Source organism: Naegleria gruberi (assembly GCF_000004985.1).
Source record: "Naegleria gruberi genomic scaffold NAEGRscaffold_20, whole genome shotgun sequence".
Classification (NCBI taxonomy): domain Eukaryota; phylum Heterolobosea; class Eutetramitea; order Acrasida; family Naegleriidae; genus Naegleria; species Naegleria gruberi.
The window spans coordinates 353,991-379,943 of record NW_003163307.1 but is presented as its reverse complement, the minus strand read 5'-3'; the positions used below and the strand labels follow the sequence as shown (position 1 = coordinate 379,943).

The 25,953-nt window shown below is 34.1% G+C and overlaps 9 protein-coding genes across 9 annotated transcripts; 6 read left to right on the top strand and 3 right to left on the bottom strand.

Moving 5' to 3' along the window:
• The first annotated feature begins 136 nt into the window (after positions 1 to 136).
• Positions 137 to 2,373, top strand: NAEGRDRAFT_79528 (ubiquitin-conjugating enzyme family protein). Its single transcript, XM_002677972.1, has one exon. The coding sequence runs from the start codon at positions 150 to 152 to the stop codon at positions 2,352 to 2,354; it is 2,205 nt and encodes a 734-aa protein (XP_002678018.1). The 5' UTR covers positions 137 to 149; the 3' UTR covers positions 2,355 to 2,373.
• Positions 2,374 to 2,437: 64 nt separating this feature from the next.
• On the bottom strand, positions 2,438 to 7,727 carry NAEGRDRAFT_79527 (DNA-directed RNA polymerase subunit A; the record flags this gene model as incomplete). Its single annotated transcript, XM_002677873.1, has 1 exon — positions 2,438 to 7,727. One exon carries the CDS (start codon positions 7,725 to 7,727, stop codon positions 2,460 to 2,462), a length of 5,268 nt encoding a protein of 1,755 aa, XP_002677919.1. The 3' UTR covers positions 2,438 to 2,459.
• Positions 7,728 to 7,963: 236 nt separating this feature from the next.
• Positions 7,964 to 8,839, top strand: NAEGRDRAFT_66915 (uncharacterized protein; the record flags this gene model as incomplete). Its single annotated transcript, XM_002677971.1, has 1 exon — positions 7,964 to 8,839. The coding sequence occupies one exon, from the start codon at positions 7,964 to 7,966 to the stop codon at positions 8,837 to 8,839; it is 876 nt and encodes a 291-aa protein (XP_002678017.1).
• Positions 8,840 to 8,895: 56 nt separating this feature from the next.
• On the top strand, positions 8,896 to 13,609 carry NAEGRDRAFT_79526 (phosphoinositide polyphosphatase domain protein; the record flags this gene model as incomplete). Its single annotated transcript, XM_002677970.1, has 1 exon — positions 8,896 to 13,609. One exon carries the CDS (start codon positions 8,896 to 8,898, stop codon positions 13,597 to 13,599), a length of 4,704 nt encoding a protein of 1,567 aa, XP_002678016.1. The 3' UTR covers positions 13,600 to 13,609.
• Positions 13,610 to 14,452: 843 nt separating this feature from the next.
• Positions 14,453 to 17,857, top strand: NAEGRDRAFT_83119 (uncharacterized protein; the record flags this gene model as incomplete). The annotated part of the gene is made up of 6 exons (XM_002677969.1): positions 14,453 to 14,474; positions 16,215 to 16,252; positions 16,311 to 16,444; positions 16,490 to 16,680; positions 16,722 to 16,907; positions 16,951 to 17,857. 6 exons carry the CDS (start codon positions 14,453 to 14,455, stop codon positions 17,256 to 17,258), a joined length of 879 nt encoding a protein of 292 aa, XP_002678015.1. The 3' UTR covers positions 17,259 to 17,857.
• Positions 17,858 to 20,110: 2,253 nt separating this feature from the next.
• On the bottom strand, positions 20,111 to 20,449 carry NAEGRDRAFT_36459 (40S ribosomal protein S21). The gene has a single exon (XM_002677872.1). It carries the CDS (start codon positions 20,387 to 20,389, stop codon positions 20,141 to 20,143), a length of 249 nt encoding a protein of 82 aa, XP_002677918.1. The 5' UTR covers positions 20,390 to 20,449; the 3' UTR covers positions 20,111 to 20,140.
• A 247-nt stretch (positions 20,450 to 20,696) lies between these two features.
• NAEGRDRAFT_66910 (uncharacterized protein) lies at positions 20,697 to 21,827 on the top strand (the record flags this gene model as incomplete). Its single annotated transcript, XM_002677968.1, has 1 exon — positions 20,697 to 21,827. The coding sequence occupies one exon, from the start codon at positions 20,697 to 20,699 to the stop codon at positions 21,825 to 21,827; it is 1,131 nt and encodes a 376-aa protein (XP_002678014.1).
• A 938-nt stretch (positions 21,828 to 22,765) lies between these two features.
• NAEGRDRAFT_79523 (uncharacterized protein) lies at positions 22,766 to 24,362 on the top strand (the record flags this gene model as incomplete). The annotated part of the gene is made up of 1 exon (XM_002677967.1): positions 22,766 to 24,362. One exon carries the CDS (start codon positions 22,766 to 22,768, stop codon positions 24,293 to 24,295), a length of 1,530 nt encoding a protein of 509 aa, XP_002678013.1. The 3' UTR covers positions 24,296 to 24,362.
• A 31-nt stretch (positions 24,363 to 24,393) lies between these two features.
• On the bottom strand, positions 24,394 to 25,137 carry NAEGRDRAFT_33131 (uncharacterized protein; the record flags this gene model as incomplete). The annotated part of the gene is made up of 1 exon (XM_002677871.1): positions 24,394 to 25,137. A coding segment is annotated over one exon (744 nt), but the record flags the coding sequence as incomplete, so codon positions are not given.
• Positions 25,138 to 25,953: the final 816 nt, after the last annotated feature.

The following is a 25,953-nucleotide window of genomic DNA, read 5'->3' as shown; positions in this document are numbered from 1 at the left end:
TACTTGATAACATCTCATCAAATCGATCCGGATTTACTTTGAAAATTCAACTTCAGCTCTACTCTGTTCATCAAATTTTGAAACTATTTAAATAGCTCGGAAGGCTGTTCCATGCTTTAACAATATCAACAAAGAAAAAACAAATACAAATGAATAGCAGCAGCTCGAAGGCTCTCCCTTCTTCTGCTCTCAAAAGAATAACGAGAGACTTGAAGGAAATTCAATCGAATCCATTAGAAACTGTCTATGCTGAGCCATTTCAAGGAGACATGTTTCATTGGTATGCAACTGTGTTAGCTCCAAAGACATCCAAGTATCATGGAATTATTGTTGTATTGGATATCAAGTTTCCAAAGGATTATCCTAATGAACCTCCACAAATTGCTTGCCTTACTCAATTGCATCACTCTCACGTTTTTGGTGGGTGGATCTGCTTGGACATGTTGAAAGCTCACTATTTTGACGATATTCCATACATGGGTTGGAGTACAAGTTACTCTTGTTTGTCAATCTTGTTGCAATTACAATCATTCTTATTGGAAGAAGAGGATAGACAGGAAAGATATATACAGAGTGATATTGACGCTTCCAGGAAATATGTTAATTCCACAACTGGACACAATCCAACAAAGGGAACCATATATCCATGTGCTCCTTATTGGAATGTTTCAGAAATTCTTGCTTCAAAGTATGTTCCACAACCTGTTAAAGCTGTCGTTCTAAAGAAAGACAAACCTGTGGTCAAGCCAGTTCCAAAGAAAGAAACTCCAAAGACGGTTGAACCAAAAGTTGAAACTAAACCTGTAGAACCTAAAACAATAGCTGAAACTAAACCAGTAGAAACCAAACCAGAACCTAAAGCAGTTCCAGTCAACACAAATGCCTGGGATATTCCTTTTCAATATGTTGATCCAACTAAGGTTGTTGCCAAGAAGGAAGAACAACCAAAACCATCTCAAGATGAAGCCAAGGATCCAAACTACATTGGAAAGAACAAGAAAAAGAAACTGAACAGATTGAAGAAAGTTCAAGAAAAGATGGAAAAGAAAAAGTCTGCAGTTGAATCATCAACCATTATTGAAACAGCTTCTCCTGCGCAACCTTCCAAAAACCTAATTGCTGTAAGCATGTTGAAGAAAACTCCTGAACCAAAGAAGCATCTCAAAGACTTACCTAACGAATTGATTTTACACACTCTCAGCTATCTTAATATTATTGAATTGAAGAGAGTTGAACAGTCTAGCAAATATCTCTATGATTTGTGTGAACACAAATTCTTGTCTACAGCCAGAGAATTAGTGTGTTTCCACTCTAAGGAAACATTTAATGAGGATACACTTGGTGTTGGTCTATCTTTCGAAACTAAGAAAGATGGCACAATTGCCTCAATTTCAACTCCTCTGGATCTTCTCTCTCACACTTCCTTCTATAAGGAGAATGTCAGAAAGAGTGTCTGGGGAAGATGTTTCTCTCACTGGATCCCAGTATTTATCAACAGAAAGCATGGTAACTTTGAGATTTTGAAACAGTCAGTGATGAAAATTCAAATTGCTTATCCTTCAATTTCAAGCTCTGAATCCTTAGATAATGCAACAATTTATATTGAATTGATGTGCAAGTTGATGAATACTATGGTTGTTGAAATTATGAAAGGTAATACTCATGCCTCAATCAAAGCTCTCTACGGTTACATGTACTTCCATCGTTGGTTAATTTACTTGATTGAAAAATTCCCACAAGCTTTGGATCGTTTAAAGTATCAAGTCAATCAATTCAAGAACTCTGAAAGCGCTAGATTAAAGAGCTCCTGTCCAAATCTTGGAGAATTCCTTCCAAAGCTTTCAGTTCTGGGTCCAAGTAAATTAACATGGAACTCAATTAAGACCTCTGTTGTTGAAGAAACCTCAATTAGAAATGCATTGTGGGTTATCAAGATGCATCCTGGATTGGCTAGATTCAACGAAATGGACTCTGAAAGATGTATCAAATCATGGGAAGCAAACCAAGTTTCCTGCAAATTGATCATGTTCCACGTCTTCTTTTTGAGAAACATTGTTGAAGAATATAGTGATCTCTCCTTGGAAGAATTTGGAAGATTGTACGATACAAACTTTGGCTGTCCTCCAAAGACAAAGAGTGGTGAATTGTTGGAAGATGTGTTACAACGTGAAGTTTTCAAGATTCAAAATGTTTCATCTTTCAAACAATACTTTGACTATGTCGGAATAGGTACATTATATGATAATTCATCTATTGCAAAGTATTTGAGAGATTGTGTGAATACCAGTGCAAGAAGAGGTTATCACTCAAGCTATGGTGGTGGCAATAATAACAGTTACTATAAAAGAAGATAAATAAATCTTAATAAATGTAGCATTAAAGTTTTCGCTATTTCATAAGGATTTAGGAACCTAAAATTTGGAACAGGATAAATAATTTTTAAAGATTTAATGTTTTATTTACTTATTTACAAGCAACAAATCAAAACTGCCAGTACCAACACTAACAGGTGTACCCAAGGCAACACGAGCAGTTGGAGAAACCATAGTATCAGTTTCGCTTCTGACAGCAGCCTTCAAGAGATTTTGACAAGCTTGTTCGAAAGAAGATCGGTAGAATGTTGAAGGGCTGTTCTTAATGGTAAATCTGTTACATGAGGAATAGTAACCACGATATGTAAGGTAATCAGCAATCAATTGAATGTGAGCTGGACTGACTTCCATACCGTACATGTCAAAGACGTAAGAAACATCCTTAACAATCAATCCGTATCCTGATTCAATACCATAATGGTCGTTCATAATGTTGACATTGTTTGTGACCAAACGATTGAGGTCGAGCAATTCATGGGACATTGGAAGAGCGTGCAAAGCATAAAAGTTGAAACCTTCAATTGAAAGATCGTATCCATCATTAGTTGGAACAACTGTAACGTTTTCAATACCGTCAACACTTTGTAAGAAGCAATTCTTCAAAACATCTTGAATACCTTCAGCAATGTAAACCTTACCAGCATCTGATTTTTGAGTAAATGTGAAAGTGACAACACCTTCCTTAGCATTGATAGAATGTTCATCATATTCACCCAAAGCAGATCCGAAAGTCTTAATGAAAAGGTCTTCTCCAGAAAGGCCTTCATCATTATTAATTTGTGTTTCTTCTTCTTCATCCCTCTTCTTCTTTCTCTTAGATCTCTTTTCTTCTTCATCTTCGTCATTATCTTCATCTTCGTCGTCGCTATCACTCTTCTTTTTCTTCTTCTTAGGTTTCTTTACATTGGATTCATCACTATCCTCTTTCATCATTTCAGCTGTATCAGTACCCATGAATGCATCCATTGGTGTGGCTTCCTTGTTTTCTTCAGGTTCTGCCTCAGCTGGTGCAGCTCCATCAGCAACAGCACCAGTACCACCAAAACTGGCAAGTTTGGATAACATTGCCTTCATTCTAGAGTACATGAGCTTCTTTGGAGAAACAATTCTTGCTGTTAACAAGATGAGAAGAGTTTGAACCTTCTTGTCAAAAACATCATTAGAAATTTGGTAGTATTCAGTAATGTCCTTCATATCAAAGAAGAGAGAAACTGAAATTTGTTTACGCTTAACGTCAACGGAGAACTTGAATTGTTCTTGAATGTCCATGTTAGTCAAAACTCTGAAGAATGGCAACTTTGAAATACTATCAGCATATTGGTAAATCTTTTCGACTTGGTATTGAGCGCATTCCTTCTTAACTGGAACATTCATTGTGAGGACACGAGTAGTACCTCTCATCAACAATTCAACCAATCTAGGAATACCAACTGTAACGTGAGCCATATCCAAACCAGCAAAGTGGAAAGTGTTCAAAGTCATCTGTGTTGAAGGTTCACCAATAGATTGACCAGCAATAATACCAACTGGATCACTAGCGTTAACCAAACTACGGAGATATTTGAGATGAGCCAATGTCTTGATACGTTCTGGGTCGAATTTCTTCTTTGTATCAGACAAAGTAGTGGTCTTAGTTGCCTCAATGTACTTCTTGAGCTTCTTATCGTAAGCATCAGAAACACCACCCAAATAATTCCATGGATCTTCGATTTGAACAAAGTCGTTCTTATAAATAGTAGATGTGGCATTCTTAGTCTTTTCTTGCCATTCCTTAACATCCTTAGTGTATTGAATAGCTGATTCTTCATTATATCTTTGAGAAAGTAAATCTTGGTTCATTCTCATGAAATCGAATTGAGTCATATAACCAGTCTTGATTGGATCAATATGGTCACCACCGTAAGAGAATTGGACGACTGTCTTGTTTCCATTTCTGACAGTACCATCATATTGAACGGAAAGGTCTTCCAAGTGCTTAATCAAACATCTTTGCAAGTAACCACTACGAGCTGTCTTGACAGCAGTATCAATCAGACCATCTCTACCAGCCATACAATGGAAGAAGAATTCTTGTGGCTTGATACCAGTCAAGAATCTACTAGCAACGTAACCGTTAGCAATATTGTTTGAATCGAAAGAATCGAATGATGGCAGGGTCTTACCACTCTTAACTTGAACGTTAACACGTTTACCTTCAAATTCTTGAAGACCTAAACAGACAGCAATTTGTGAAGAGTTAACCATAGAACCCTTGGCACCAGTTTCAGTCATGAGTGAAAGCATATTGTATGGGAAAGCCTTGTATTGACCCATAGGAATAGAATCATTGATAGCCTTTGTTGTGAACTTGTTAATACTCTTCTTGACAGTTGAATCCAATTTACGGACAATCTTTTCATTGATAATTTCACCTGTTTGTTTAGAAACAGTTGGGTTAAGCATATGTTTGGCCAAAAATTCCTTAACCTTGTCGTGATCATATTGTGAAGCATCCTTCTTCTTTGGGAGACCACAGTAGGAAGCAGTAGCATGATGACATGCTTCATTGGAGTTTTTCAAAGTTTCAATACGGTTAGCTTCAGCAGACTTGGAAAGGAGACAGTCATCAATACCACAACTGATGGCAAAGTAATGCAAGTAGAAAGTTAACATTCTTGATAAACATGAAATGAGCATATTACTGGCGTTGTTACCATAACATTCATCAAAAGCGTGCAAAATACCATATTTTGAAGAACCAACTTGAGACTTATCAAAAATACCAGTCAAGAGTTCGTTATCTCTAATAATGACCATTCCTTCTTCGTTGTGAGCACCCCAAACAGTACCTTTAACCTTAGTCTTACAATCCAAATTGACACCAAAAACTGGAGCACCAGCTGGAGTATTCTTCTTGGCAACATGCTTCAAAAGACTTGTAATAACTTGCTTACCAGTCCACAAAGGTGTTGGTTTCAAAATGGATGGAATTTCAGAGCGAATGACTTCATTGACATCAAAAATGTTAGCACTGAGCAAAATTTCTTGATAATCTTCACGAGATAAAAAGTTATCTTTCATAGTCAACAAGACAGCAGATGAAACGTGATCTTGAATTAAGCCACGCAATGGTTCACCACTGGTAGGAGTACAGAAAGACAATTGAGCATCCATTAATTGACGAGCTTCGCTTTGAGCAATTGGGTTTTGTACAAAGTGAGCATTCATTTCGTCACCATCAAAGTCAGCATTGAAAGATTTACAACTGGCATAGTGGAGACGCATAACACGTTGGTTAGCAATAACTCTAGCTCTGTGAGCTAAAATACTAGGTCTGTGCAATGAAGGTTGTCTGTTCATCAACAACATATCTCCATCTTGGAGGTGACGATAGACAACATCACCAACTTGCAATTGATTAGCCATAGCAACTCTTTGTTTCTTTGATTTAACAACATTAAGTTGAATTGAAAGTGGAGGACGAGTATATGGAGCAACAGCTGTTGAGGAAGAAACATCAGATTGAGTTTTACCACTCTTAACGATTTGATTAGCACCAGGATATTGTTTAGCACCATTGATAACTAATTCTCTCATCTTGTTAATATTAAAGTTAGTGACAGTTTCCATGAATGTCATCTTCTTAGCAAACATTGCTGGGAAACTGACTTCATTACAAGCAATAGCAACATCAGGCAAAATAACTGTACGAGCACTGTAGTTGACACGCTTACCCATCATAGATTGTCTGACTAAACCAGCCTTTTTATCCATCAATTGTTTCATACCACGATTCAAAGTTGTAGTAGATGTTTTCTTCTTCTTAAGAAGTGATGAGTAGAATCTATTTGACCCAGAAGAAGTATTACTTGTACTGTCCAACATATCGTTAATGTAACATTGGAGAGCTCTCAAAACAGCAATAGCTGTGTTATCAGATCTGATAGTACTTGTTCCCAATTTAGCTTGAATATCTTCGTAAAGTTTCTTTGTCTTTAAAACGTTAATGTAGTGAATATCAATATCAGTTTTAACGTAGGTAACCATAGTTTTACCTTCTTCCTTAGCAGCAATATGAAGAGGAGAAATTGGTCTGAAACGAACTGGCATCACCAAAACCTTCTTAGTAAACATGAGAGCAGGACTGTTATCAAAAAAGGAGTGTAAAATATAAGAATCCATATATCTGATTCTATTATCTTGGATACTTCCAGCAATAAGATCAAATAAATGTTCTTCTTCATTGTTGATATCCATCTTGAATAAAACTTCATTGAGAGCTGTTTCAATACCATTATAATAAACACGGTCAAGCATATCTACTACTTCATCAGTGTGAAGGTAATTATAGAAAAGTGAAGTAGTTTCCTTCAAAATTTTAGTTGTCATCAAGTGGAAATTATTAGCTAAACAGAATGGCTTTTCAATTCTCTTTTTAAGAACGGTATCAACTTGGTCCACATCATCGAATAAACTCTTGTCAGCATAATCCTTGTGGATACATTTACCATGCCATTCCTTAAGAGCTTTCAAAAATTCAAAATTAACAACAGTAGTCTCGTGCAAAGCAACACAATCCTTGTTGAGAATAGCAAATGGAACTCTTACAGCTTTACAATTTCTACAACCTGTAGTCTTAATCTTGGAAAGAGGTGGATGGGCATGTGTCTTCATAATCTTTTCCTTGATTTGATGTTTTAAATCAAAGACAATTTCGTCATTTAAGAATTTTGAATGGAGCTCCAATTCATTCGACACGTCGTATTTTAAAATTTGTTGTTGGATAAGACCTAAAGTAGTTGAGACAAGCTTTTGATAATCATCTTCAAATCTGTAGTGTTCAGTTTCCAAATCAAGTTTTTTCTTCTTTTTCTTCTTTTTCTTTTTACCTTCTTCTGCTTCCTCTTCGCTCATAGGTTCTTCCTCTTGTTCATTTCCGTACTTTCTCAAAAACATGAGAGGTTTATCGTTTAACTCCATGGCTTCGGAAGGTAATCCACAATCTAAGAGTCTCAAAACCAAATATAATATTGTCTTTTCTTCCTTTGGTATATGCAACTTTTCGCAAAAAGGACAACATAAATTCATAACTTGTGTTACGTCGGTTTTTAACAATACATTAAAAACAGGTTGTGGAATACTTATATGACCAAAGTGTCCAGGACAGAATGTATTCACCAATCCACAAGTTTCGCATCTTGCCATTGGTCCATCATTGTCCCTAAGACCCATCTTTGGATCATATAAACTTCCCCGCACAGGTATTTGGAATTCATCGTGTGTAATAGCATTATCAACTTCGAGAACTGACAATTTTTCAATATCCTCGTCCGAATAAAATTTGAATTGAAGGCTCTTTGCTATGACGGTGGACATTTTTTTCAATTCAATTTTTTTGAATATTTTTTCAACTTCAAAATTTTTTAGAAAGTCTTGCTTTCGTAACGTTCTCTTATGTTATCAAGGTAGGAAGAAGAGGAAACAACTTGATGATGAATGGTAATATTAATAACTGGTGTAATAAGAATGTACTATTTTAGAGCGTAACATGAAGATGCTACTCTTTTCCATTTGAAGAAATACACAATAGTTGTTGCAAAGACAAATAAAAAATGTTAGCAAGTAATGAACCTATGATGGAGGCTCGGAATGTGGACGAACAAGCAAATGGAGAGGAAGATGAATTTTTGGATGAAGAAATGATGTCTATTATCAATCAAACAAATTCTCTCGTACTGAATCAAGAGGAAAAGGAGAATAATGAACAAACATCGAATTTTACATTTCCGAAGGGAGTTTTAAAACAAGATAAACCTCTTGTGGATTGTACTGAGGAAGAACAAACTGAAATTAATGGCTTTTTCCGAAATACAAAATTTATTGCTGATACAAGTATTTCAAAAATTGCCAAACATATCAGATTACTGGGATATGATTGTATTAGTGATCCATCCTATTCCACGAATTATATTATTTATAAAGCTAGATCAGAGAATAGAATAATAGTTACTGGATCTGCTTCTTTGGCTTCAAAAATTAAGAGTGAAAACAAGGGAACTAAACCAAAAGTGAAAGATTATTATGATAGTGACGAGGAAGAAAATGAAGAAAATTCGAATAATGAGGAAACAAAACAAATTCGATATCTTTTCATTGATTCAAGAAAAGTTGAGTTTCATGACTCAATTTCAGATATTGTAAAATCATTCCACCTCATGTTTCATCCAGCAAAAATTTACACCAGATGTTTGAAATGCAACGATCCTGTACAGTGTATCAAAGCAACTACTGAAGAAGAAATTCAAGAATTGACCAAAATTATGGGAGGAAAACGAATTTATGATCTGTACGGTCAAACAGTCACAAAATGTCCAACTTGCAAAAAATTCTTTTGGGAAGGTCATTATTTCCAACGTTGTGTTAAATTTGCACTTCAATATTCGTATTCGAATAGGAAACCATCCAATGATTCAAATTCTGATAAATAATCAAAATATTCGGAATGATATTAAGTGCTTCTTTAAAAGATTTTTTAACAAAAAAAATGTTCATCAAAAGGTTGCTCGTTCCTTCATCTTCAAATACGAGCCCACAAAAGAACACACCCTATGGTGATCAAAAATCCAAAAAATCACCAACCTACGAATTCAATGATGATTCGCCAATATTAGATCAATCCCGAATGAGAAATGTTGAAGAACAAGTAGTGGAACCATCATCACCAATTCAACCTCCAATTTCATCATTTCAGCCCATCACAACCAATTCTGATACGGATATTCAGACGGGAGGAGACGATATTCCTCAACAGGAATTTAATTCATCATTTGAATGTGAATATAGTAAAATTGATTTTACATTTGGTGAAAAGTATAGCAACTTTACATTATACGAGGCATATAATAGATTTTATCTTGTTGGATGCAATGGATCAAAAACAAAGTATAAAATGTTAAAAATTGATAGACCCAATGGAGCTGATTGTGACATTGTCAATTATTTAAATGAAGATGCTGGAGAGTATAGCTTGAAACAAATCAATGATCTATTGCACATGATAAAATTTGCAATGAAGAGTATTCAACAAGATATCAAACTCCATACTAATAATATTTATGGCATTTTGGGGTTTATTGAACTCAAATCTCATCATTATTTGGTTTTGATAACGGATAGACTTAAAGTTGGAATGATTGGTAATGCTAGTGTCTATGAAATTAAAGATACTAAATTAGTGAAATTATCTATGCATGACAACCTTTCAAAACAAGAACAGTTAATCGAAGACAAGTATAAGGAATTATTTAATAATATTAATTTGAATCAGGATTTTTACTTTAGTTATAACTATGATCTCACAAAAACATTGCAACAAAACTCTACACCAATAGTGACTTATGGAGATGAACCAAAAAACACAACATGTGATATGTTTGTTTGGAATTCACATCTTCTTGAACCATTGAAGAGGACGAAAATGTCTAAATGGATGTGTCCATGCATTCATGGCCACTTTATTCAATCCAAGGTTTCAATGGCTCTTGCTGATTATACCAAACCAGTGCCAGTTAAAAGAAACTCTTCAAAGGAATTAATGAAACCTTCTCAACATGAAGAATTCAACAAAACACTCCAGAAAAATCAAATTAAAACAGGTAACAGTAATATATCTATTGTATTGACAGTTATTGCAAGGAGAAGTCGATATTATGCTGGTACTAGATACCTTAAACGAGGTATTTCAGATGGAGGTCATGTGGCCAATCATGTTGAAATTGAGCAAATAGTTTATGAAGCAAATCACCATTTATTCAATAATCAATCTCAAGGTGCATTTAGTAGCTTTGTTCAAGTGAGAGGAAGTATTCCTCTATATTGGTCTCAATCTACTGCTACCACTACAACAATGACCACTACCACGACCACTGTCGATGAAAACGATCAAAAGAATACTACTACTACCACAACAAAAGCATCCACATCAAACCTACTCTCAAAACCTAATATTATTATTACAAAATTTGATCCTCTCTATCTGGATAGTATGCATCATTTCAATAACCTATTCGAAAGATACGAAGGTTCTCCAATCATGTGTCTGGATCTAGTGAAACAGCACGAGAAAAAACCAAGAGAAATAATATTGGGAGAAAAATTCAAGATTTGCATAGAATATCTTAACAGGAATATTTACAAAAATGAAGAACCATTCAAACAAAAGAAGCATATAGAATATGTTCCATTTGATTTCAGGAATGCAATTAAAGACAAACCTGAAAAGGCATTGAATGAACTCCATGCAATTGCAGAAAATCATGTAAGACAATGTAAATTTTTCACAACATCCAAGTATGGAAAAGTGATACAGGAACAATCTGGTGTTTTAAGAACTAATTGTATTGATTGTCTTGATAGAACAGGTGTAGCTCAATTTATTATTGCCAAATATGTTCTTGGAGAACAATTATGTTCACTGGGAATTATTGAATCACCTCATCTTGTTCACCATGGTCAATTCATTTTAATTTTAATGCAAATGTATGAACAAGTTAGTGACCATATTGCTATTCAATACAGTGGAAGTAGAACAGTTAGTGTTGATATTCACAATAGAGGAGGTGTTTTGGCTGATTTAATGACAAATATGAAAAGATATTATAGTAGTAACTTTAAAGATGAGTGGAAACAACATGCTATCAATATATTTTTGGGTAACTATAAACCAAGTTTCCACATTAGATTGTTTGGAGTACATTTGTGGGATTTGGAAAGTGGTGATATTTATTTACACGATGATAGGGATTTAAGTATGATTACTGATGAAGAAGACTCTTGTGACGATTACTCTGATGACTCAGATGATGAAGAGGAAGTATCTAATCAAGTTACCTCCCAGCTCTATTTTGATGAAACATATAATCCAAGACAAATAACAGACCTGAGTGATGAAAGGCTAGATCAGCTCTCTTTGACTATTAACTCTGAAGTTGAAGATGAAATCGAATCAGTTCTTCCAGTGAAAGAAATGGAGAATAAGACACACGAAAAGAAACAAGAAAAATCACCTACTTCACCAATCCCAACACCTTCTGATAATGTGGCAGAGAATGAAAAAATCCTTAAGAGTATTATGAACTCTATGAAGCTTACTCTCAACGAGAATGGCTCTACAACTGTTCTTCCTCAGGGAGAAATTTTGAGATCATTAGAAGGTAAAATGAGTAATGAGTATCCAAATATTTCATTTGAAGTATTGAGAGATTTCTATAATGTAGATGTTAATTCTATTTACAATAATTTACAAGCAAGAAAATGTATAGAAAGAAATGTTATTCCTAGTTATGATATGGATATGTATTCTAATTATACCACCGAATTTAATAACCAATTAATTGAGGAAAAGAATATTAGTGATCAATCAGTTCAAAGATCACAGGAATATGATGAATATATTTCTCAATACTTTATTGAAAATCAGTTTGAATCCAAATCAATAACCCCTTATATTGTACCAGCTCATAACCAAACCATTTATGGCCAATATGTAAAGTATCAATATGATGTATCATTCCTGAATAAGAAAGAGGTTTCAAAGATTAATATGTACAAGCAAGTTACATCCAATGATAAGAAGCCTAAGAATAATATTGTAGATGGTCCACTTTCTGCTATCAATTCATTGGTTCTTCTCTATAAGGACGATATTATTGTATTGAACAAGCTTAAAAAATTCTTTCCATTGGCACACGATATTGATCAGTTAGTTTCACACATTCAAGTTGTAATAGCCTATTTGAAGAATAACCTTACCCTACTGGATAGAGTTCGTTACCCAAAGCAAAGTAATTATTCAACTTCATTGTATAATTTATTGAAAGGAAAGATTTACAGAAAATGTTTCGAATCTAAAGAGGCGATAGATTTGCTTTTGAATTTTAACAACACCCAAAATAATGATCTCAGCCAACCATTTGTTGTAATTAATATGGAAAGTAGAAAGCAAGCAGTTGAATTCTATCAACTTCTCCTTGAGTCCAACATTATTCACCATGTTAACTATGGGCTATCATTTATTGATGGCTATTATTTGTATAGATTTAGTAATGATAACCCAATCCGAGTTATTAACATGAGTTTACCTATTAGTGACGTATTTTCATATCCTGAATCGATTGAAAACATTCCATATAGGTGTGAACCTAATGCAGTTCTTTACAAATTAATGGAATACCTAAGACAAATGTATCAAGGAATATTCCCTAAATATGAAAAGTATAATTTCCGAAATGCCACTTTCTTCAAGACTGTATCCCAACATTCTAGAAAAATTGTGTGTACAAACCACATTTACCTAACTCAGTTACTTCCTCTTTGCCATGAATTATCAAGAATTGATCTTTCTAGTCTTATGGATGTTCATGAAGAAAAGAATGAACGAGTTAGATTCAGATGTTTCTTTTTGAACCTATTCTTAACACTATTCTATCATTCTTTATTGATAATGGGATCTAGCAGCAAGTATAGACTAGTGGGAAATAATGCCACTTTCATTTTCTATAATAGAATGGCTTATCAAGTTGATGGCTTGATATTTTCACTTTCTGACATTCGTGATGGAATTTTGAGAGGAAACAAGAGCTATCCTAATGGTATTGTTACAGATATGTCTCACGACCAGAAAAATATTGTTGGCTCTAGTAAATTGTTAGCTCCTCCAATCAATGTTTTGAATGGGAATGGTATGAAATCTTTTGATAGAAGATCACGATTTATTTCTTTCTACTCTAATTATGTTGATTTGAGATTGATATTTATAATGTACAGATATGGTGAGCTATTGTGGAATGAAAAATCTCAAATATCTATCCTTCCAAACTCACAACAATTCAAGAATATGAGAATGAGAAATTGTTGTACTTTATTCCCATACATTACTCCAGAAAACTATGAATCATTTGTCAGAAAGGAAACAGAATTATTCCTCCTACAAAACATCAAAATTATTAACAATTTCAACAACTCTACTTCTCAATCCAATAATATAATTATCCTTCCAAAACTCTTTAGAGTATATAGAGAATCATTTGGATATACCTTACAAGATATCAGCAAGAATCTAATTGAAAAATGCATGAATCACAACTCTGAGATTGAACAACATCAAAAACCATTCAATCTCCTTAAGGAACAACTTAGACATGTATACAAACATTCTCACCTCTACACTGTTAAGGAGGAAGATACTTAATTTCTCAATACAATTCTTCAATGTTATATATATTTTTGTAATTTTCTAAATACCTTAATATTCTTCATATAGTCAAACAGCAAACAAGGAAGAAGACCATTTTTCTCCATTGAATGAACTATACAATCGTAAATTTCAAACGATGAAGAGATGAGCATCTCTTAAACGTTGAAAAAACCATGTTCCCTCAACGAGTGTATGTCAGGATTTCATAGAGCGTCCATTTAGAATGAATGGATAATTATCCATTCATCATTACTCATTAGCCACCATCTAATTCATTATAATATGATGATTATCAAGAAAATTCTTTTTCATATGTTTCGAATGTTGGAACGATTCGTAAGTAGTATTTATTTGATTAGAGATTCTTAGAGTCCATTAAAGCTCCACGGAATATTAAGAGCCTTTTTTGCACTCTCTGCATTCTCGACAAAATGATGAGAACAAACCAATAGGACGGGATATTCTTGCTGTTCATCAACATCATTAGCACCAATGAACCTCTTGGTAAAATATCAATTTCAATACACCCAAAGGTCACATGGTATTCCTTACCTGAGGTCCATCTGCTGTTGTACTTTAAATACAAGCGTCCTTTTGAAATTTTGTGCGCGATTGAGATCCAAGCCAAAAAATTTAATGCATCATCACGACAGAAAATACGCATAGGAACGTTACTCATCGAAAAAAAATGTCTGACACCCCAACATCAACAACTGGTAGCGAAATTTTGGATATCGAACCAACAGATGAACAACTCGCAACAGAACAAAAGTATTATGGACAAACTCAATTTAAAGCTGAGGAATCAACCTTGAAGGAAAAGGGTATTAGCAGAGGATCAATCATTATGGATGTTGTTAAACAATTGCGTACCGGAGCAGACTTGTTCAGAATTTCTCTCCCATCCGCGTTGTTGGCTCCAATCAGTATGCTTGAATATATTTCCTACTTTGTTAGACCACAAAATTATATCTTGAGGTATGTAATTAGTTTAACTTTTGTAGTATTTAATTTTCTTCATCAAAAAATCGTACGATCTTTATCTATTGGACACGATCATCTACTTTATCTATCAACAAACTTTGTTTTCAACTCCAATCGTCTTTTTCAACTCATCATCAACCGAAAAATGACACTTGAACTTTTTGTGTTAAATCTGTCAAACATACAACATAATGACGTTTCTTGTTTCTTTAAAGTGCCCACAAATCATTCGATCCAGAACAACGTTTCATCTCAGTTTTGAAATGGTGGTTGAGTAATACCAGCCACACACCTCGTGGTGGTATTATGCAAGCCAAACCATACAATCCAATTATTGGTGAAGTTTTTGCTTGTAAATGGATCCATAAGGATCCATCAAGTGGTGAAATTTCTAAAACAGAATATATTGCGGAACAAGTATCTCACCATCCCCCAATGGCTTCCTGTGTATTGATGAACCGTAAAAACAATCTCCTCGTTAATGCCATGATAAAACCTAAGAGTAAATTCCATGGTAACAGTGCATCAATTGTCTTGGAAGGTACAATCACAATGCGTTTCTTGAACCAACCAGAAACCGAAGTGTATGAAATTGTCTTCCCATGGGTTGTTGCCAAGGGATTAATATGGGGAACTCAATGTATTGAAATCAATGAAGATTTGAAAATCTCTTGCCCAGGTACTGGTTATTCTGCCAAGATTCAATTCAAATCTGGTACTGACAATGAAATTAAGGGTTCTATCAAAAAGGATGGAAACCGTCTCTACAAGGTTAATGGATCAATCACTGGTCAAGTTCAAATCCGTAGTGTCAAGACCAAGAAACAAAGCTTATTCTTTGATTCTAAGGAAGTCGAACATGCTCCATGGTTTGTAAAGAAGGTTGCCAGTCAAAAATTAAACGAATCTCGTAGAGTTTGGCACAAGGTCACCAAAGCTTTAGCTGATAGTGAATTCGAAGATGCAAACGTACAAAAGAACTTGATTGAAGAAAAACAACGTGGATTGAGAAAGAAGAGAGAAGAAAATGGACAAAAGTGGAATCAAGATCTTTTCAAACTGAAGGAAGGAACCGAAGATGAATATGTATTTAAATATGATCCAACATCTGAGGAATACAAGGATAAGAGTCTCGGAGATTTCATTGAATTCCTTAAGGAAGACGAAGAAGAAGTCGAGTTTGCCAAGAAGCTTTAAATTTTTCCTATTTAACTTATTTCACACCACCATTATGGCGTATTATATGTATTATCATTTTGTAAATCGTTAATTGTTTATTAAATCCTTTAATTTTTTGTAAAGATAGAATAAAGAGTCTATTAATAATTTCATTTATTGTTATATTAACAACACTTAGTCATCTTAATTAGTATTTTCTAAATGTTGCCGCCAAAATTTCTAACTTTTTAAATTCAAATAAAAAAAATGCAAACACAACAACCGAATATTTACGCGCAAAACATTCATATTCAACAACAGCAACAACAAGTGCAACAGCAAGCAAACTTTGGGTAGAGTTTCAATAATTAATAACATAACAAGAATAATTTGTCAACAACATGATTGTGATACGGAATCAACTACATTACACAGATCAAGTAAATTGGCCAAATATGAAAAGTTAGAAAAGATTGGAGAAGGAACATATGGTGTAGTTTTTAAAGTCAGTATTTTGTGATTCTACTTGTTATTGATCTAATCTAAACTTGAAATACATTTAGGCCATAGATTTAACAAATAATAACGTTGTGGCAGTGAAGAGAATTAGATTAGAAAAGGAAGATGAAGGAGTACCATCCACAACATTGAGAGAAATTGCCTTGCTGAAACATATTTGTCACCCTTGTGTTGTAAGGTAGGTTTCAATTATTGAACTATTTCTCGTATTGAAATTCTAAAGACTTTTTGAAGTAATACACGAAAACAATCAATTGAATTTAGTATTTGAATTTGTAGATAGTGACCTTAAAGTATTTATCGATCAACAAAGAAAAACTAAAACATATTTCCCTCCAATTTTAGTGAAGAAATACATGTTCCAGATGTTACAAGCTCTGGCTTTTTGTCATGCACGACGTGTATTACATAGAGGTTTGTTTCACATTTTGAACCTATTTTATAACTCTTCAAAGATATCAAACCACAAAATATTCTGATAGATTCCCAGGGGAATATTAAACTTGCAGACTTTGGGTTGGCCAGAGAATTCAATATTCCTCTCAGAACACTCACTAAGGAAGTCATTACTTTGTGGTACAGATGCCCAGAACTCTTATTGGGAGCAAACAAATATTCAACCTCAGTAGATATATGGTCAAGTAAGTAGTGAACTCGTTTATTGTTTTAATTTACTTTAAACAGTTGGTTGTATCTTTGCTGAATTGGTTTTATTACAACCATTATTCCCAAGCGATTCAGAAATTGACCATTTATTTAAGGTATTCCAATTATTAGGCACACCTTCTGATGGAGCTGTAACACAATTACCAAACTTTAGAACAACATTCCCTAAATGGAACGTAAATTTGCTTGCATCAAAATTTATTAATACACCTTTAGACTCCCAAGGATTGGATCTGCTATCAAGAATGTTAGTCATAAATCCTGCAAATAGAATAAGTGCAAGTGATGCCCTTAAACATCCATACTTTGATGAACTCAAACAATAACTTGTAAATTACTAACTAATCAATACATTAGATGACAATAGAACGTGTGGAGTGTTCTGTTGTTGACTTTGTAGTACATATTAACTAAATTACCCAAATCTTTCTATTATCCAATTTCAAATTCTTTAGTCTTTCGAGGAATTCGAAAACATCTTGCGAATATTCTTTGGACCACAAGTCCTTGATTTGTACATCAACATGATCTACATGCTTATTTTCAATATCTGTAACTGTTTCATATCCTTCAACTTCACTTTCATGTCTACTGGACAAAAAGAACACTTGACACATTCCAAAGCAGTTAATAAATAACCTTCCCAATTTGGAGATAATGTCTTTGAATAAGCTTCTTCTTTGCGAAACAGCTTTCATTCTCAAAATATTAATAAGTTCATCAAAAGCTGGGCTAGTTTTAAATTCTGATAATAAATCATTCATAATTTTAAGTGATGATTTTAAAGGTTGTTTCAAAGTGTTGAGAAGAACCAAATCTTCTTTAGGAACTCCTTCATGAGCTCCTGATACAGTTGAGGCTGAATCTCCTTCAACATCACTACTCTCTGAATATTCGTCATCAGATTCGTCATGAGCACCTCCCTTAATATAATTAATACATGTTGTCCTCAAGAAGTTCTTCTCCTTATTCGTAACAATGTCAGAATTGATTTTAAATTGTGATGTTTCAGAGAAGTAGAGATCACAAATATCTTGAACCTTTGCAGATATTTTCTTCTTTCTCAATTCTTGCTCTGTCTCCTCTTCCTTCATAATTAGCTCTTTGAGTTGATAAATATCAAACCAAAAGAAAACCAAATTATCATATTCGATAGGTAATGGTTTTTCTTCTTGTGGTTCTTTGTTAGAAACTGTTGAATCTCTCTCAGAACAATATGTCGTAAAATATCTGAGACATGTTACATCTTGGAACATGTCAAAAAGTGTTGATGGTGAAACTGTATCCTCACTAATACCAAAAATAATAGATAGCAGAATGGAACTCATTCTAGGTCCACTACATTGTTCTGCTATCGATAAAAGAACGAAAATGATAATAGATTGACTCTCAGATTGTTGACATTGTGTAAATTCCCAACATAACCTTGAAACAATCCATACAATCCAATTAAATGTCAATACGGCAATATAATACAAGGCTGTTCTAGATTGAGAATGTAAAAATTGAATATATTCATCAATATCTCTCTGTGTTAACGTGGAATATTTGATATTACTTCCAAACATAAAGAAGGAAAAAGTACTAGGAAGAGATGCCTCCAAAGGTTGTGTGACTGAGTTTGGCTTTGGGCCACTTTTTGGAATAACCAATGAATTTGAAGATCCCTTCTTTGCCAGTAGATTTAAAGAAGAAGAATTACTCGTGAAAAACTTTTTTGGATTCAGTAATGGCCTTCCTTCATCTATTGCCTCCTGATTGTCCTCATCAATACATTCATTAGAAAATGAAAGATTATTTCCAAGAGAGCCAACCGATGGTGTGTTCCTCCTATTGGATGGACTCATATTTGCCATAGAACCAACTCTCTTTGGATTTTTAATAGGAACCGATTGAGAAACCTCTGAATCATCTACAATAGAGGTGTTGGAAGAAGACTCCCTCATCAATGAAAACATCTGTTGGTGATTCTTAAGAATTGTTGAATTCCTCCTAATTTTCACAATAATCACTAAAAACAAGAGAACATTTCTATAATTTCCAAATATTAATTCATGTCATGAAATAGGAAACATACCCAAACAGAATTAGAGTATTTGGAACATAAAAGAATCCAATCTCAAAGAAAATAGCCCAATAAGTTTCCACAGGATCCGCCACTGTTGCATTCTTCCTCGAAAATTCTCCCATTGTTGATATTGTTGATGTCATTAGCAATTTAGGTGATGATTGACTAATAAAACTACTCATTGATGCATCATCAGTTTGATTAATATAATGATTAGGGGTATTGGCAAAATCACACCACAATTTCGATGATTTTCCATAGAGCTCTGCATATCTCGAAGAGTTTGGAACTGGAACAGGAAATATAAATACAAAGAATGGAATAGAGACAAGGAAACAAAGCACTAAAAAGATGATAATGAGTTTAGAGTAGAGGGATTTCAATTTCCTATACTGATTATTAACAACCACTGTGTAGAAGAGGAAGAATGTCAAACACAGAGAAAATGTGTTCAGACACAATGAAGAGCTATTTGCAACAAAGGCTTGAATTTGGCATAGAGGATAAATGTAAGTGACATTTCCCACTGTATTATTTCAGATTTGATGATGATTTTTGATGAATTGAATTCGGAACAAAGTTGATGATGTACAATCATGTTGATTAATTAATTAGTATTATTACATTTTGCGAAAACCTACACAATGTGATAATTATTGATTCAATTTCAATACATAAACAATAGATGAATCCGAAAATGTTGATTATACTATCGTAATGATGTTATATTGTTGTTGAAAGAGAACATTGGTGAAATAATGAAATTTAACAAGAATTGTAAAACAGATAAAGTTGTTGATGAGAAGAATTAGATTAATACATACGCTAAAATGTTCATCCGAGGCGATTTGGTCTCCTTCCTATACAAAAACACTCCTGCAAATACAAAAACACTACTTATAATACTCAGAAAGCAAATGACAATGCTAACAATCTGCAAGTTATAATCCTTGCTGATATGAATTTTGCATTGGTCCGATAAATCCTTTGGGCCAATTAGAGACATTGTTTTTGAAAATAATAAGCAAAAACGAATGATGTTGAAATATCATCTAATGCTTTTTCAAATGTCATTCTACTATTGTAATTAGAAAAAGTAAAGGTAAATTTAATATTTTAAATAGTTTTTTAGTTGAGAATTTATTGGATATCCTTCATAATCTTTTGTTCGAGCATGAGTCTGTTGACAGCACCATCAGACTTAGCCTTCATTCTCAAATCACCGCACAAAGCAACAGTGGCATTTTCACCAGTGTAAACACCGTTTTCATCAACCAAACCAACAGTGATTTGAACGGAAGCGTGATCCTTAGCAGTGATCAAATTCTTAGTGGCAGTACACTTTCTTGGGTGATAGTAATCAACTTGGACACCGGCGTCGTTTTGCATTTTCTATTAAAATGTCTGTGTAACGAGATGGGCGAAATAAAAGGTCTACTTACGTTTGGGCTTTTTTTTTCAAAAAATTTCCTGGGATGACCACCGATTTTTGTTTTTACAATCAAAGTTTCGTCCCTTCATTTTTACCACTTCACAAGTTTGAAACTCTCACTCTTCTGCAAAGGTGTTGTAATTCTTGATGAAAACAATAAGAATATGCCTCAATCATTTCTGATTTATGAGTACTTTTGCAAGTATTCGTTCAACAATATATTGTCGTCATCATCCACATAATATCTTGTACTTTAATTAAAAAATGTCTCGAATGATTTCCCGATACTCTCGAAGACAAACTTTCGCCACCTTCTCCTCCAATTTACGTTTGTCATCATCACTGAATAATTTATTTCTTTGGAACATTAATAGTAGCAATAATAGTAATTTATTAAAACGCAATAATAATTATTTGGATTTATTAAATATCGGAACAAGTCGTTCCTTTCATACACAATCCTTTTTTCAAAATGCCACGAAAAATCCATATGAAGTTTTAGGAGTTCAATTTGGAGCAAGTGAAGATGTTGTCAGAAAGGCTTATATCAAGTTGAGTAAGAAATTTCACCCAGATCTTAACAAGACAGAGGATGCTAAAGATAAGATGGCTGAAATTAATGCAGCCTATTCTCAAATTAAACAAGGAAATGTTCAAAATCCAAACAATCCAAATAGTGCACCATTTGGAACAGGACAATCAGATCCAAGAGGATTTTGGGGAAAGGATCCATTTAGTAGTGGATCTCGTTACAATCCATTCGATGTATTCCCATTTTCAGATGATGATTTCCTGACAAGAATTGAAAAATATAAGAAGGGTGAAAAGACATGGTTTGCTGATTCAGAACATACCACTTTCCTTGGTATTATGAATAAGTATAATTCAGAGAGAAGACAAGAAAAAGAAATGAAACAAAGAGAAACTATAATTCAAACTCATTTCAAAGACCAACATGAGCTTGTTAAAAAAGTCTTGTTGAAATCACCAGTCATTTTCAGTTTTGTTTACGACATTAAGATGAACGGAATGACTCCAACTAAAGCCATTGCTCTCGGTATGAAATTGATGGCTTACGTGGCTTACGTTTTTGCAATTTATTTAGTTTTCAAAGGAATGACCTCTCTTGTGAGAAGAGAAGCTCAAACCTCTAAAATGAAAGAAATCGAGGAGAATAGAGTTAGAGGTGTTCAAAACAATAGATACAGAGTTTACTCACGAGATGGTACTAAAATTGGTAATGATGGTGGATCTGGAGTCGGACAAAATTATGTCAGTAATGAAGAAAAGACAGCAAGAGCTTACAAAAATCTTAGAACTAAATTTGACGATTCATCTAAGAATGCAGCCAAAAACAGTACTCCAACAACAGTATCTTCAGAAAATTCAAAGTGATTTCACCATCATTTAATATTACAATAGATTAGAGAAAATTGGGACTATTTCAAATTTCCTTTTAAATACTATTACAAATCCTTACAGAAAAGGTTAACATGGATAAATGAGTGGATTAGATTGTGGATCAGATTGGACAACCTATCTACAATATTATTCTCCAAATTACATAAAAGGTTTTTGCATGAAATGAAAATTGTTGTATTGACTGAGGGGGAAACATGTTGGCAAGTGATTTTTATTGTTGATTCAAGTCTGCTTGAAGCCAATTCTCCTTGAGTTAAGCACCAATAATTTGCACTATCTGTCAGGTCACTTCCTTTATTACACAAACATGCAAATGTTGGAGCAATTTGCTTAATCTTTTCTAATGCTTGTTTTTTTGATTTTATTCAGAAGATTTTTAGACAGCGTATGAATAGTGATAAAAATATAGTTAAACAATCATGGTAAGATTTGTCAATATTCATTCGATTGCTATTAGAAAAATTGGCTACTGGGTCAAAAAAATCCTGTTTTTCCTGATTTAATATCAAACAGCTGCTGAATTTTTTAGGAATCGAACAGAATATTAGAAATCTCACACGAAGATTCATTGTAATACCACGCAATGAACATTACAATTAAATAGAGACAATTGGGACTATTTCAAACATTCCTTTTTTATACTATTGAACAATAACAACAACCAACGAGCACAGAAGAAGGATTGGCTGGTTATGTGAGAGGATCAGATTGTGCATTGATGTCGATATTGTCCTCCAAATTACAAAAAAGGTTTTTGCATGCATGAAATGAATTTTTCACTAGTCTGCAACAATTCAAAGCAATTGATGACATGTTTTAATTGTTGCTCCTCAATTATGGAAGGAAGAATGAAAACTTGGAACGAGAGAGAGCTCCACCAACAATATTCATCAAAACACTGACAAAAAAGAATGCAACAAGCCTCTTCATCATTGAATACCAACAATAATGGAATTGCATCTGCCACAACAATATCAACTGCATCAACGAATGATTCGAATGGTAATGGCAAATTCTCAATTGTCGATCTAACAGATGAGGTGAAACTCAAGACTCAATTGAAAGGAGATAAACTGCTCAAAGTCAACAAGCAATTCAGAAGCAATACCGAATTTCAAGCCAACTACTTTTTCTTCAAGACTGATAAGAATGATAGGAAGAAACGTAAGAACTCATCCTCTCATTCAGTTGTAACTCCAACCGATGATGATTTCCTCTCCTCCTCCACCTCTCAATATGATGCTGCTGCCATTCATCATGATTCTTCGAGTGCCAATAGCAATTATTCACATAAAAGAAGAAACACAATATCTGGTATTTCTCTCTTGCAAACTACCTTTAATGTTTCAGGTTTGCATCATTCTGATTCGATGAATCAATTGTATCATAGTAATAATACTAATCCTCAACAACAAAATCTCAATTCGGTTACAACAGCAACAACCGCAACATCAGAATTGAATGGTGATGATTCTCATCCACTCTTTATTGATACATCAGCTCAAAGTATGTATCATAGTTATAGTAATGATAGTATCTATACTCCAACAAAGGTTGTAAGAATCTCATCCTCATATCCAAATAATTTCAGTTATGGAGGAATGACTGATTCAATGATGATGGATTTGAATTCAAATTCTAATTCATCAACTCCAAGAAGCTCATACACTAGTAACAATAGTGGAATGATTAGTCCTCCACCCAATAATGCTCACAATAATTTGCAAAGAGTTCAATCATTTGGAGGTCAACCAAGTGCTGAATTTGATTTCTTTACCAAGTTGTTAGAATTGGAAGGAAGCAATGGCAATACTTCAATGTTCAATGTTGGAGGAAGCAATACTCAAAGTGGTACTTCAGATTCAGTTCATAGACAGAGAAGATCCAGTATTAGAAGAGCATCAGTGTCAACACCAAGAGGTGGAAGTTTGAATGCAGTCAATGCTAATAGTAATGTTCATGAACCAAACAGTTCCCAGCAAACTCAATCAGTTGTAAATATGAATAGTGTAGATTTGAGTCAACTTTCTCAATCCTTTAACTATCAACAATTCAAACAACGATATGCTAGTAACCATCAACCAATCAAAATTCCTCAACAAAAGGCAAACAAGATGAGAATAAGGGAAACTGCATCTTCAAGCTACAGTTATTCACCAGTCTCAAGAACTCCTGTCTCTTCCCATTCCTCAAACAGTGATATTCCAAGTTATGATTTTTCATCTTTTCTCATCTCTGAATCTTACCAACAAGAACCTTCTCACAATACTGTGCCAATGCAACAAACACCACTAGATGAGATTTCAATGATTGATACAAACCAAGAAGATTCCATGATTGGATCCTTTGAAAACGTATTTCTCCAAGATGAAGACGAAGAAACAAAGCAACAAGAACGTGATGAAAATATGGATGAATTCTTATCCATGTTCTTACCTTAAGGAGAGCTCTGCAAAACCAAAGTAAAAGGGCAAGTCTATTTTGTAAATAAAAAAGTAAAATGTTTTTAATTTTAAATTTATGGTTTTTATGTTGGAATTTATTGTTTGAGCTTCTTGATTCTGTTCTTTTGTTCGATGATTGATCTCTTGCTCAATTGACCACCACCCCACTTGGTATTGACAGTTCTGAATCTGTCAACGAAAGCACCTCTGACGGCTTCAACAATCTTGGCGAATTGATCTCTATCTTCCTTCTTGACTTCAGTCAAAGCAACAGCAGCACAGTTCTTCATGTGGACCAATTGACCCAATCTGGACTTGGACTTAACAATGACGTATGGGATATCGAGCTTCTTACACAAAGCAGGGAGGAACAAAACGAGTTCGATTGGTTCAACATCGTGAGCAATAACGACCAATGAAGCTTGCTTTCTTTCAACAGCCTTGACAACTTCGTTAATACCGTGGATGAGGGAGGATTCACTCTTCTTTGGAGTAGCAGCCTTACCTTCAACCTTATCCTTAGCAGCTTGTCTGAGTCTTTCCTTCTTTTGTTGTTCATCTTCTGGCTTGTATTTAGCAAGGAATTGGACAACAGAGTGAGCCAAAGGCTTATCAGCAACAATTCTGAATTGGTTGATTGCTGGTGGAATCTTGACTCTCTTCAAGAGAATTCTCTTTTGTCTTTGGAGACGGACATAAACTGGCCATTTGACGAATCTAGTCAAGTTCATCTTAGCGCCCAAATCTCTACCAATACCGATATCCTTTGGTCTAGGAGCCAATAAATTCTTGAAGTCACCCTTTTGGATCTTCTTACCAGAGGTCTTGACGACTTTCTTGGCCTTCTTTTCTTGTGGATTCTTTGGAGGCTATTATAGTTTAAATTTGAAGAACAACATTAACAATAGGGTATGAAGAGGAGGTTAGTGTTAATATTAAAACAGCAAAGTGTAAGCAAAGATAAAATTCAGCAGATGAATACAAACCATTGTGCTTTCGACTTATTTTTTTTCAACAAGTTTTTTATTCTTGGTTAACTATTATTTTACAACAAAGAATTTCTTCAGCGAAAAATGGCAAGCAATAGACTTGGAAAAAATTTTCATCACTCACCACAACAAGGATGTACAACAATGAAGCTTGCAAACCAAAATGACTCTCTTCAACATGGTGATTAGTAAACAAAGTGAGAGTGTAAATCCTTCCGAATCAGTTTGTTACAAAAACAACAGACAAACACTTGATTTCCTGAAATTGGAAATATTTTCATCTCTTGCAATGTTTTTAATCGCAGACAATTAGACAATTAAATGATGGAATTAATCAATTCAATCTCAACATCAATAGACAATCACTAATCAACACTGTCTTCTCATTCCGAAATTAATGATAAATTCTTTTATTTAATTGATGGAAATCAAATGTTGAACAACAGGAGAGATGATAGTACTATTACAAATGAAATGACAATGGGAAAATTACATACGTAGAAAAAGAAAATCATCAACATTATTATTAAGGAATACCAAGTTTAACATAATGGATGAACAATAAATATTCTGTGGCGTAATAGATCATCTTTATTAATGTTCACTTTTAAGCTTCTTGGAAGGTGGATCATTTGTGGATGCTCCTGCTTTCCTCACCAGTGGTGT